The sequence below is a fragment of the Colletotrichum paranaense genome, assembly GCF_030867605.1.
Source record: "Colletotrichum paranaense strain IMI 384185 chromosome Unknown Scaffold_2.1, whole genome shotgun sequence".
Lineage (NCBI taxonomy): Eukaryota > Fungi > Ascomycota > Sordariomycetes > Glomerellales > Glomerellaceae > Colletotrichum > Colletotrichum paranaense.
The window spans coordinates 2,206,274-2,218,475 of record NW_026848960.1 but is presented as its reverse complement, the minus strand read 5'-3'; the positions used below and the strand labels follow the sequence as shown (position 1 = coordinate 2,218,475).

At 51.3% G+C, this 12,202-nt stretch overlaps 5 protein-coding genes across 5 annotated transcripts; all 5 read left to right on the top strand.

Annotated features, from left to right (window-relative positions):
• Nucleotides 1–366: 366 nt before the first annotated feature.
• CPAR01_02644 (RTA1 domain-containing protein) lies at nt 367–2,051 on the top strand (the record flags this gene model as incomplete). Its single annotated transcript, XM_060486931.1, has 4 exons — nt 367–588; nt 706–1,263; nt 1,338–1,744; nt 1,937–2,051. The coding sequence occupies 4 exons, from the start codon at nt 367–369 to the stop codon at nt 2,049–2,051; spliced, it is 1,302 nt and encodes a 433-aa protein (XP_060354259.1).
• Nucleotides 2,052–2,539: 488 nt separating this feature from the next.
• On the top strand, nt 2,540–4,503 carry CPAR01_02643 (uncharacterized protein; the record flags this gene model as incomplete). The annotated part of the gene is made up of 5 exons (XM_060486930.1): nt 2,540–2,946; nt 3,049–3,686; nt 3,744–3,764; nt 3,820–4,278; nt 4,331–4,503. The coding sequence occupies 5 exons, from the start codon at nt 2,540–2,542 to the stop codon at nt 4,501–4,503; spliced, it is 1,698 nt and encodes a 565-aa protein (XP_060354258.1).
• Nucleotides 4,504–6,104: 1,601 nt separating this feature from the next.
• On the top strand, nt 6,105–7,914 carry CPAR01_02642 (peptidoglycan binding domain-containing protein; the record flags this gene model as incomplete). Its single annotated transcript, XM_060486929.1, has 5 exons — nt 6,105–6,185; nt 6,243–6,557; nt 6,613–6,632; nt 6,804–7,024; nt 7,082–7,914. The coding sequence occupies 5 exons, from the start codon at nt 6,105–6,107 to the stop codon at nt 7,912–7,914; spliced, it is 1,470 nt and encodes a 489-aa protein (XP_060354257.1).
• Nucleotides 7,915–8,908: 994 nt separating this feature from the next.
• CPAR01_02641 (uncharacterized protein) lies at nt 8,909–10,768 on the top strand (the record flags this gene model as incomplete). The annotated part of the gene is made up of 1 exon (XM_060486928.1): nt 8,909–10,768. One exon carries the CDS (start codon nt 8,909–8,911, stop codon nt 10,766–10,768), a length of 1,860 nt encoding a protein of 619 aa, XP_060354256.1.
• A 707-nt stretch (nt 10,769–11,475) lies between these two features.
• Nucleotides 11,476–11,781, top strand: CPAR01_02640 (uncharacterized protein; the record flags this gene model as incomplete). The annotated part of the gene is made up of 1 exon (XM_060486927.1): nt 11,476–11,781. One exon carries the CDS (start codon nt 11,476–11,478, stop codon nt 11,779–11,781), a length of 306 nt encoding a protein of 101 aa, XP_060354255.1.
• Nucleotides 11,782–12,202: the final 421 nt, after the last annotated feature.

Sequence of the window (12,202 nt, the reverse complement as noted above, 5' to 3'; positions counted from 1 at the left end):
GATCATGCCGAGTCGCCGGCGGTGCTGTAGGGAGGACGCGTCATTTGCGAGACACAGAGGTCGACCAACTTGCTTTCCCTCTAGGCACCAGCCTTGGCACCCTAAACTCTCGGAACGTAGTCAATGCCGCTTTGAGATAGTCTTTCAGTGCCCAGCATCTTTAAGTTGGATATCGAAGCCAACTTGAAGGATTGGTTTGACAAAGTCGTCAATAATATCTAGTGGAAAAACAGCCGATCCACATTTTCTAGACACAACGATCACCAGATCAGACGTCCTCCTATGTTTGCTCGCTGTAAAGACTAGTATTTGTTCATCCTCATCTTTCTCTTCTTATTTTCCTTTGGCACTACCGAAGCAAGCGTAATGTTCCCAACACCAACGCTGATAATTCGGGACGATGGCGATGATGATCCTCCGAGAACAGACTGCACGAGTGCGGTGCCGGGACCGAATGGAGCGGTTCCTTGGGACGCCTGCAATTCAAATTACAACTTCCATCCCGAATTGACACCTGCGATTGCAACAGCTTCGATATTTGGTGTTCTGACTTTAGTTCATCTTATCGAAGCGATATGGTACCGAAAGGTATGATGATACATCCAAGACTCCCCTTGAAATCTTCCTCTGTTTCCACCAAGAGCAATGCCATTCATCGGAATAAGTTAGTGAAGAGTATAAGTACTGACATCAATCACCGGACAGCCTTTCACATGGACAGTTCTTATGGCGGCAAGCTGGGAAATGGGCGCATTCATTCTTCACGCATATGGCTCGCAAGATCAACAAGCCCAGGGGTACGCCACAGGCCATCAGGTGTTATTCCTGTTGGCTCCTGTATGGCTTAACGCCTTTGTTTACATGACATTTGCGCGAATGGTTTACTTCTTCCGACCAGGCGGGGAGCCTCGAGTTTGCTACATTCCAGCAAGATGGCTCGGGCGCATCTTCGTCGTTGCCGACATCGCCACATTCATCGTGCAGGCCACGGGAGGTGTCATGGCTGGCCCAACAGTAGAGCCTAATACAAGGGCAAAGGGGGTCAAGATCTACATCATCGGCATGGGTGTTCAAGAGGGCTTCATTGTGGTTTTCTTGATGTTGATGGCTCGCTTCCATTATCGTGCTCTACAAATGAACAGGGAAGATATGTACGGACTGGAAGACGGGTCGTACGACCGCGAGGATGAAGAAGGCTACATGCCACGACGGAACTGGAAAGCCCTTCAGTTTGCACTTTATGCAGCTTTGCTTGCAATCACGGTTAGTCCTACCCTCATCCTGCCCTCTACGATGCCTTTGAACGCAGTTTGACTGACAGCTATTGGCACGCCAAGGCCCGGATCATCTTCCGTCTCGTCGAGTTTACCGGAGGCATGACTCCTGAAGAGAACCCAATACCTTTCACAGAAGCATACGCATATGCCCTAGACGCCTTCCCCATGATGTTGGCGTTGCTTATTCTCGCCGTCATACATCCCGGTCGAGTCCTTCAGGGTACGAATAGCGAGTTCCCCAGGAAAGGATGCCGACAGAAGCGTAAGGAGAAGAAGGAGAAAAAGGCGGTAAGAAAGGCAGCTAAGGTGGAGCGCAAGGCAGCCAAGGAGGAGAAGAATCGAATCAAGAACGACCGGAAAAAGATGAAGACATATGGAGAGGTACCTGATGCAGAACCGGATAGCTATGGGATGGGGCTGATTGATGGGCAGAACCACGAGCCCATGCGATATGCAGACTACGCTAGGTACGCAAGATGAGTGATGAACCCAAGTTATGGCAGGACTCGATTATTCACATTTATCAGATAATCAACACCTTTATGTACATGTACTCATGTTTGCAAGGCTGTCTGCTGTCTTTTCGCCTTTTCCACGACACTTTTATCCGCTGCTCGTCTATACCACCCAAGGAACACAGCTCCTTACCATGTAAATAGACTGGCCACAATGCTCAACGCCGCTTCACTGAGAGAATTAGACCTGACTCACCCGAGTCTGCCAGCGAGACAAGTAATCTGCCCCAAGAACGTCGCTTTCAAGAACACACCGTAGCCCGCTTATTCATGAGAGCCGTTACTGTTGCTCACTAAGAATACCGCCACCGCATTTAAAATGAATCTTTCTTCAGTTACCTTCGCTCTCTCTTACGACTTGGCACTCTCCTTACACCATTGAATGCAACGTAGGCTATCCATGTCGGCGTCAGGTTCCAGACTTCTTACGAATACACGTCCTAGCTGACATTGCATATGTATAATGGATCCTGATCCTGGCATGTTGAGAACACCCAAGGAGGGGGCACCCCCGGTGGATCTGCCAACGCTTTTGAGTTTTGTCTGTGCATGCATGTCATCCCGAATTTTGGGAATGACACGAGAAGTAGACAACGTGTTGATGTGAGGAACTGATCATGGCTTGACGTTTTGCATTTTCACGCAATAGCTTTCGGAGACCTCGAGGTCGACGCTGATGCACAGTCAGCGGAAGAGAATGATGATTTTCAGAATATGTCAACATGTGCCTAAATAAACAGGACTATCATGTCAAGAAGTCAGTCAGAGGTCATCGAAGACTGGGTCAAGACACCGATACCACCCAAGACCGCCGACATGCCTTTCCTGATACTCGACTCGGCGCTGCCATTCGTGGCTATCCTGTTGCTTCTTGGAGTCTTCTTGTTCCAACTTGTGTACCGAACTTTCACAGGAGGTCTTTCGAAAGTCCCCTCCGCTCACTGGACTTGCTCTTTCAGTCCCATTTGGATTCTTTGGCAGCGCTACCATGGGAAGGAATTGAAAGCTGTTCTCGCAGCTCACAAAAGACTGGGCAAGATTGTACGAGTCGCGCCGCAAGAGATCAGCATTAGCGACTATGAGACTGGTGTTCGTCAAGTCTACAACGCCGGGTTCGAAAAACCGGGATACTTCGATTTCTTCCAATACTATGGGTAAGTGTTAGCATCAATTCCGACAATTGCTCAATCCCACTCTCACAGTTCTGATACCCCCAAGTTGTGGCAGTTTCACTTACTAACCTACTTGTGTTTTAGACAGCGGAACTCTTTTGCCAGCCGGAGCCGAGCAGACCATGCCGCATGCCGCCGACGGGTCTCCTCGTCTTACTCCAAGACGACACTCTTTGCCTCCGAGACGCTGAGCAAAGTAACTCACAGCATCATGTACCAACGTCTCATCCCAGTCCTCCAACATCACTCTGCACACGGACAACCGGTAGAGCTTCTGAGACTCTGTTATGCCTCAGGGTTGGACATGCTCAACTGTTACATTTTGGGTCTTTCCAGCGGACCCGACTTTACTCGAAACCCTGAGTTGACAGAGATGTGGCTGGAGCACTACGAGAACAGATACAGTCCTCAGGGATTCTGGCTTCAGGAACTCCCCAAACTCTATCACGGGCTTCGTAAGATCGGACTCGATGTGATGCCTCGTAAGCACTATGAGTCGACCGAGTGGATCGAGAACTGGATGTTGGAGCATTGCGACAAGTCTGAGGCAATGTATCGACGCATGCAGAACGGCGAGCAGCCTCCTGCGGAAGACATCCCAGTTGTGTACAATCAACTACGAAAGGCTATGTCTAACTTGAAAGACGGCAAATTCCTCGATATGCAGGCGTCGGAAGAGTTGTCTAGAATCTCTATCGCCAGTGAAATTTTTGATCACATGTGTAAGGTAACCGAACTCCTTCAATGATCTGTCACTAACGAATCTCTGTCTATTGTAGCCGGCGCTCGCGAGGTTTTCGGTAAGTTTCTGGAATTTCACTCAAGCTACTTTTACCTGCTAATCTGACTAATCAGGCCTCGTTCTTGCCTACGCGGTTTACTATCTTGCTCAGAATCCAGCTCAGCAAGAAATGTTGAAGCATGCGGTTGCGGGACTCGGAATGCACGTGAATCAAGTCGGTCACAGTGACGCTAATAGTCTGCCTTCGCCTCAAACAATTGAGTCGATCGCATATCTGCAGGCTGTCATCAAGGAGTCTCTGCGCATGAGACCCAACAGCACCCCGCTACCACGCATCACACCTCACGATAAATCTGTGAGCATCTCGGGAGTCGACGGTATTCCAGCGGGCACTCGGGTCAACTGCTTCCAATGGTTTTTGCACCGGAACCCTGAAATGTGGACACAGCCAAACGCCTGGGTTCCTGAACGCTGGCTGGACCCGAATGGCGCAGAAAGGACCGATATGCCTCCTCTCTGGGCCTTCGTCACCGGTCCGAGGGCTTGTATAGGAACACAACTGACGTACTATCGTAAGTAATCTCTCCATGTGGAAAACACTTATGCATCCTCGCTCTGCGATAGGTATCGATGATTCCCAGGAAGATGCTAACTCGACCTCAGTGTTCGGATACATTTTGGCTGGTCTGTTCTCCAACTTCAGTGTCCAAATCGCCCGCCCTGAGACCTACGGTCGCCACACACCAGGATCTCTAGAAGACGAACTCTTTGTCTTAATGACACCGATTGCTGCATAAACTGAGGGAGGGGTCGTAGTTTGATGCACTTCCCTCTACCAAGGGCTAGTACCTAAGAATGGTTTCGCATATGTAATTGGCTACTTGTCGCATGTTTTCCTTGACGCAATTTGGTTTCAAAATAGTTGAGGATGGCTAGTTGTACAGGATTTGTCGTATTTAAAAAGACTAAAGATGATTGAGCGCCGTAGGCAAGATTAGAATGAGTTTCGATGTGCTAAACTGAAAGAAAGATTTTGTATGCCGATTTATCTAAGTCTTCTCTTATTGGCATGTACTCTACGTGTTCTGTGTCGCTTTCTCGAGGTACTTGATACTTACTTGCAAGTTTGACGACATAATATAGCGTTGATCCGGAACGCGCAAATGTTTCTGTGCTGTTCGCATCAGGAGTACCAAGAACTGGGGTTTAATCACTGATCTTCTCTTGTACTAAAACAGGTAGACTAGTGTCACGTAGACCTCTCTATGCATTAGAGTCACTGATTCTAGTCTGGATGGCATCCTCAAACTATGAGTACAGGAACGCCTTCCTGTACTCATTCAACATTTCTCATCACGCCTGCATTGACAAGATGCATGGGTGGCCAAGCTGGGTGACTTTTGCGACTAGCCGCGTGAGCACCTGCCATGGTACCAAATGGGAGGTTGGTACCAGAGCCGTCGGTCTAGAACATCGGTCGATGCATGTCAGAAGTGGCTAAAACAACGCCTCTACCTTGGCAGGTCTACCTAGAGAGTTTTGAGCCATCAAACAATGCGAAAATCTTGGAAGATGATTTGCGTGCCGACCAGTCAACTTTGGTCTCGCAGCCTAAATCATTCACATGAAAGCCTATTCGAGGTTGCAGACCACCGAATGAGCGACTATCTCTAGGGCGTTTGAAAAGCTCCCAGCCATGATGATTATTAGTGACGATGGCCTTTTCAGCAAGGGCGGCCTTTCGTTGTACAGCATTTCTGTGGCGAAATTGAAAAGGTAAATGATCTACCTTGACGACAGGTGAACATCGGTGACACCTTAATGCATATCGCTCTCTCAGCTCGATCTTTTTGTACCGAATAGCATTTTTAAACATTGTTCAACGAAGCACGATTGATATGTCTCTGCCTCAAGAGCGATCATTGACATCGCAGGTGTTATTGGAGCTCCGGTTAGTTACTCCAAAGTTTCAGCTGCGGCTGTATGCAATGAGACAGCCACCAACTCACACTAAGGTAAGACCCGATATGAAGGCCAAGCTGAACCCCCTTGCATGCCACCTTGAGGTTGGGAGCCGTGCACAAACCCCGCGCTATTTGAACGCTTTGGATCTCCATTTATCTCGAAAAGACAACTAACGCTCATCTTCGAAAATCAATGCCCACCTGTATCTAGAAACATGGCTTCTACTCCTCGTGGCGCTCACAAGCGCTTGATTGTGTGTTGCGATGGAACATGGATGGACTCGTTAGGCAGCAAGGGGTAAACTGACCTTTGTCTCCCGCGACAGCTTCATCGTCAGCTAACCGGCACGCAAAGCGCTGAGCCGCAATCTAACGTGACAAGAATATCTCGGATCCTTCGGCGAACCTGTCAAGATGGCACCCACCAAATTATCATGTATCATCCTGGCGTTGGCAGCTCAGACAGCGTAGTCGACAAGTTCACAGGTGGACTATTTGGGGTTGGACTTGACCAGGTAAAGCCCATTGCGACTTGTCATTCTCCTTTGATAGGGAGCTAATGCTTTACGTAGGCCATTCGCGAGGTCTACAATTTTATATGTACCAATTACGTCGATGGAGACGACATCATCCTTATAGGCTTCTCCCGCGGCGCCTTCACGGCGCGCTCTGTCGCCGATATGATTGCGACGGTCGGCTTGCTAACTCCTTCGGGCTTGGATCATTTCTACGCCATCTTTGAAGATTATGAGAACATGGGCGACTCTGATCGTGATCCGAGTTTATTCTTGGACCCAAAAGTACTTCCCTATAACGGTGAGAAAGGAGCAGCTCGGGCTAACTGGGAGATGGATCGGAAATCACAGTATGAGAGATGGCTTTCCAAGGTATGTCCTGCTGCTGAAGTGCCTCTCCTCAAGATGTGATACTGATAGGATTCAGAATGGCCTCACAAGGCACACGTACGAAGATGCAAATGGCGTGCACGAGATCAACATCAAGGCGGTTGGCGTATGGGATACCGTCGGCGCCTTGGGCATTCCCCCGGCCCCGGTCGTTGGCCTCCAGGGGACATCAAATCAATAAGTTTTTCTCTACTATGAGCATTCCGAAATTAAATACCGCTAACATAGAAGTTCTACATGGAAGTTCAGCAACACTCAGGTATCCGACCGCGTAGAAAACGCCTTCCATGCTCTGTCTCTAGACGAACCCCGATTTGCATTCCGCCCTGCACTCTGGGAAAAGCTTGAGGGCAATAAGACCAATCTCCGACAGGTTTGGTTTCCTGGTAACCATGCCGGTGTAGGCGGGGGATGGCATGAGCAACAAATTGCCAGCATCACTCTAGCTTGTATGTAGCCCATGCCATGGTGTGTGCTTTTCGATAGAAACTGACAGAAAAAACAAGGGATGTGTGATCAACTATCAAGCGTTGGTGTGGAGTTTAACCCTGGTCGTATGTCAGACATTTTCACTGAGGGACTTCGGTTCTCAGCTGGACACCCATTCTCGTATGTGCCCAGCTCCTGGTCATCATGGCTCCGGCCGAGGCAACAACTGCCGTGGGCGAATTCCAAGATATGTCCGGTAAAGGCATCAAGCATCCATCGGGATGAGGCTGAATGTGATGGAAAAGATCGCCATCCCGCCGGTGGTGCAGAAGAGCTCTGGAAAACCGCTCGTCCGTGGGGACTAGGCCAAATCCGATATCCGACGAGCCGCTTACAGACCTGGTCAGGAACCACAATCCGTCACCCTGGGACCTTTATGCGTACGGACCCGGAAACGAACCAAGACACGGACCAGCCTTTGCTCAACACCAACGAGAGAATTCACAGTAGCGTGCGGGTCAGACTGGCTTGCCAAGGCCTTGCTATGGACGATGATGGGGTCTGGGACTGCAAAGCTCTGGCCACAGCCGATGACGGGAGTGGACTGTGGAAGCTGGAACGCGGCTCCGGGCTTAACGCCTCTGAGGCAGATAGCGTCAAAGACGGCAAGACCAGGAAGTTGGATCTTGACGCAGAGGGAGATGTCTTGAAGCCTTATCCGGTCCAGAAGGAAGACAGCCAATGGAAATGGGTATTGGCTAGCAAACATCCCAACGCCTTCCCGCTGGCTGGTGTGCTTCCCGAGGAGCCTTTGACGGGGTACTGGGAACGGAAGTTGCTTGCTTTGACTGCGGGAAATCCCGACGTGTGGAGATGGGCGGAGGAGAACCCCCCCTTTGGCTTGATCTAGGTCCTCTCTGTCTCAGTCAGTGGTATTTGGGGTGAGGGGGCGGACAGCCTCGAGATCACGGCGAATGTGACGAATACAGTTGAATGTCTTACACTTGATTCTACCGCTGGAAAGTCCAGCAAATCAGATAACCTCCCTTTGCAAGTGATCGCCATGGGAGCACAAGTGATCGCCATACCGGCATTGTGTGACCTGCGTGCCTGCGTGCCTCCCACCTGCTTGGCTCTTGGGTCCTCCACCATGTCGATCCCATCCTAGTATGTAGGAGTTTCCAGAACGAATACCTATCTGCGCTGCTCATTCTTTGCTCGAAACTCGCTCATTGTACACATAGACTTTGCCCAGCGGTATTGTTACCGCCACCATCGCGATATACTGACAGTTGTACGATCCCCGATCAGATTTGCCGCATTCTTGAGCAAGGCTGCATGCGATCAAAACTGCGCGATTCCGTCATTTCTTGTGCCTTTGAGGCAGGCTATTGCGGCTAGCTAACGGGAACTACCGATGGGCTGGCAAAAGGGAGCTTACGCCGTGTCTCTGATCGGGCTGAGACATCGGCGGACTTAGGCTTGTCCTACTTGACCAGTAACGGCCTTGTACAACCTGGCAAGACCTTCTCCCGTGTCAAGCCATTCCTCCGGATGTTCTGTGATCCATCCAGTTGGGAAGATATCTCTCTGATGGCTCAAAGGTGCGTTGTGTCTCGGCTCGAGTCTGGCAACAGAGGAGACGATTCTTCAGTCTTTGGGGATGTTGACAACGGCAAAATTGATTCCAGCTATAACTGCATTCGTCAATCAATCACTAGAATGTTGTCTGAATTGGGAATATCGTGGGATTCAGCAGGACTGAGAAGCCTGAGATATTGAGTATAAAATAACTCAAGATTTCCATCATGGTCCCTTCTTTTCTTCTTCACTCGCCACAGCAACTCCGACATCTTCACATCTTCAGCAAAGGTTCCTTGAATCAACAGTTCAAACATCTCAAGATGGCTTCCATTCGCACTCTTACCACCTTTGCCCTGGCTTTTGGTGTCGCCGCCAATCCTGCGCCTGCTCCTCAGCCCGAAGCTGAAGCCGGCATCGCTGACTCCATTGGCCCTGCCGCGGTCAAGCTCGAACCAGTCTCTCTCTCCTTAACTCTTCCTAATGTCGAGCTCCCGACCCCGCCTACTGTCAACGCTCCCCGCGGCGTTCCCGACATTAATCTTCCGGCTCTTCCCACTACTCTCCTCTCTCTTCCGAGTCTCAATCTCCCCCGCGGCCTCGCGGCTCCGACTCTCGCACCTCCTGCGCTACCAGCCCTACCGACATTGTCTGTCGATGTTGACATTCCAGCTTCAACCATCTCGTTGGCCATCGAAGTTCCGGACCTGAACATCCCCCGCGGCCTTACGGCTCCGACTCTTGCACCCCCGGTACTCCCAGTTTTGCCGACTCTTTCCGTTGACGTGGCTGTCCCGGCTTCTACTGTCTCAGTGACCGTTGAGGTCCCGGATCTGAATATCCCTCGGGACCTCCCAATTCTGTCTTCTCTTCTCTCGCTATCGGTCAACGTTGAGGCCACTGGCCTCCCTATCCTCCCCGCCGTCAATGTTCCCCGAGAGATCCCGGCGATTCCCTCCATCAGCATTGAGCTTCCTGTTCTGCCCTCAACTTCCATCGCACTCCCAATCCGCAGGCACGCTCGGGATATCTCAATCGCCAACCCTCCCCTCCCTACCCTGCCAGCTGTTAAAGTCGCTCCTTACACGGTTGCTCTTCCCGGTATCGCTGTCCCCAATGCCCCCGGCGTTGTCGTTGAGCGGGACATTCCCGCCATCACCAGTCTCCCGGTCGAGGTTACACTGCCCTCCCTTGCGCTCCCCAGTCTCCCCAAGCTCAACCTCGAGCGCGACCTTTCAACCACCATCGATCTCTCGGTCCTCAGCACTCTGCTTGCTGTTTTGCCCACCGCCGTCCCAAAGCTGAACCTCGAGCGAGACCTGCCTGCCATTGATGCCTCGATCCTCAGCTCGCTGGTCGCCGCTCTGCCCACCCCGAAGTTGAACTTGGAGCGCGACCTGCCTACCGTTGACGCCACCATCCTGAGCAGCATTCTTGCCACTCTCCCCACCGCCATCCCAAAGTTGAACCTCGAGCGCGACTTGCATGCTATCGACGCCTCAATCATCAGCTCTTTAGTCGCTGCTCTGCCCACCCCTTCCGTGGAGCTGAACCTCGAGCGCAGCTTGCCCACCATTGACCTTTCGGTTCTCAGCTCTCTGGTCGCCATTCTGCCTACCGCCATTCCCAAGCTTCCGGAGCGCGACTTGCCCATTGATGCTTCCGCGGTTATCAGCAGCATCCTCGCTACCCTGCCTAGCCCTCTCGCCAAGCTCAACTTGGAGCGCGATTTGCCTGTCGATGCTTCCGCGGTCATCGGCTCCTTGTTTGCTGCTCTGACGACTCCTCCCGCGAAGTTGGCCGAACGCGAAATCGCAGTCCCGCTTCCCACTGTCGCACCTGTCACCTTCTCCCTCACTGCCCCCGTCGTTCTGCCTGCTCCTGTTATTCCTGCAATTCCCCGCGACATCGTCCCGAGCTCCGTCGACCTGCCCGCCGCCCCTACTCTGCCCGCCATTCCTCCCGTCAACGTCAAGGGCGAGCCCATCAACGCCAAGGTTCTGCCTCTTCGCGCCCTCCCGATGCTTCCTATCAACCCCACCACCTTGATCTCATTGATCCCTGCCCCGACCGGAATTCTCAGCTGCTCTACCGTCCTATGCATCCCCAACTACGTCTGCAAGGAGAAGAATGGCGCACCCATCTGCGTGCCCGTCTCTCCCCCTACAGTCCCTGCTGTCTAAATTCCCTGCTGTCGATCCCGTCCCTTTAGAGACGGGGCGCCCGATCTAGCAAGCCGGCACTCGCAACTACACTAGCTCTCGGTGACGAACTAGTAATATCTGAATAACTTGGGGATAAAAGGAGGCTTGGATAGCTCTCCCCACAGATTGGAACATGGAGGATCGTAGTAATGAAGGACGTATAATGGGGAAGGGGGAAACGTCAAACTTAGCTGCCCCTGAGGCATGAATCTATTAATTACTCAATAGCTAATCTAATCCATCTCTTTTCTCAACTGCCAAGACGCGATCATCATCCTCGTCCGAACATGCCGGGTGCTGCTTACTCCTATCCCTTTAGCCTATAGGGTCTGTTCTCGGACCTTATACACTAGCTAGCACGCTTTGTCCGTGAGTTGGTCAACGCCCGTGCCGTTGTTTAAAGTTAGCCCATTCCTTTCATATAACTGGAGACAACCAGTTGTCGCCGGCATTTAATCACTCTCAAACAATGAACTATAATTGTTCCCTGAATCGCGCCAAACTTACTGCTCGCCGACAATGAGGGTTGAATCCTTCACTTTTGGACCATAAAGGTTGACGTTGCCACCTGATCTTGAACAGATCCAGGTGTTCCTCAAAGCCATTCACTCATTTATCTTCAGCACAAGAACGCTCGATTCCAACTCGGCCAGTCATTCTTTTACCAACAAACCCAAATCATCAACATGATGTTCCTTCACTCGCTTATCGTCGGCGTCTTCGCCATTGCCGCCTCCGCCGCCCCGGCCCCGACCCCGCAAGGAGAACCCGCGCAAGATCGCTGCGCCGGCGTCGCTTGCCCCGAAAACTCCTACTGCAAAGTTTTCGATTTCAAGTTGGAGCACCCCGTCGGTTGCCAATCTAACGGTACCGTACCAGCCGATGCAGAGACGTGCGGCTCAGTCATTTGCCCGACAGGAACAACATGCTGCAACTCTCCGTGTGGCGTGTGCGCGAAGCCCGGGGAAACATGCTTGCAATGGGTCTGCTAAGTGGTGGAAATCTCGGATGGGATGGAGAATTTCGGGAAGCAATACCAGGTCATTGTCAGGAGTTCAGGCGTCCCTTCGATCATCTTCAAACCTCAACCACAGAACAATTGAAAATGATACACGTACCGGAGAATGCAGCATTTTCCATCTCACAAACGTACAAGAAACCCACATCATGCTTGTGCTCCTCACCCCTGGCGGAAATTGCCGTGCACTGATGACTCGCGTGAATTACTCCGAATATTAATTGCCGTAGGGCACAGTCATCTGGTACCACAATGTCGAGCATTAATAGGTAACTCCTGGGGCATGTCCTCAAGATTGAAGAAGCTGCTACTTCGGAAAGTTGAGATCTTGATCTGAATTTTGGTTTCCCTGAATCGAAGCGAACTTGATGATGCCTGGCGTGGTGCAGATGATG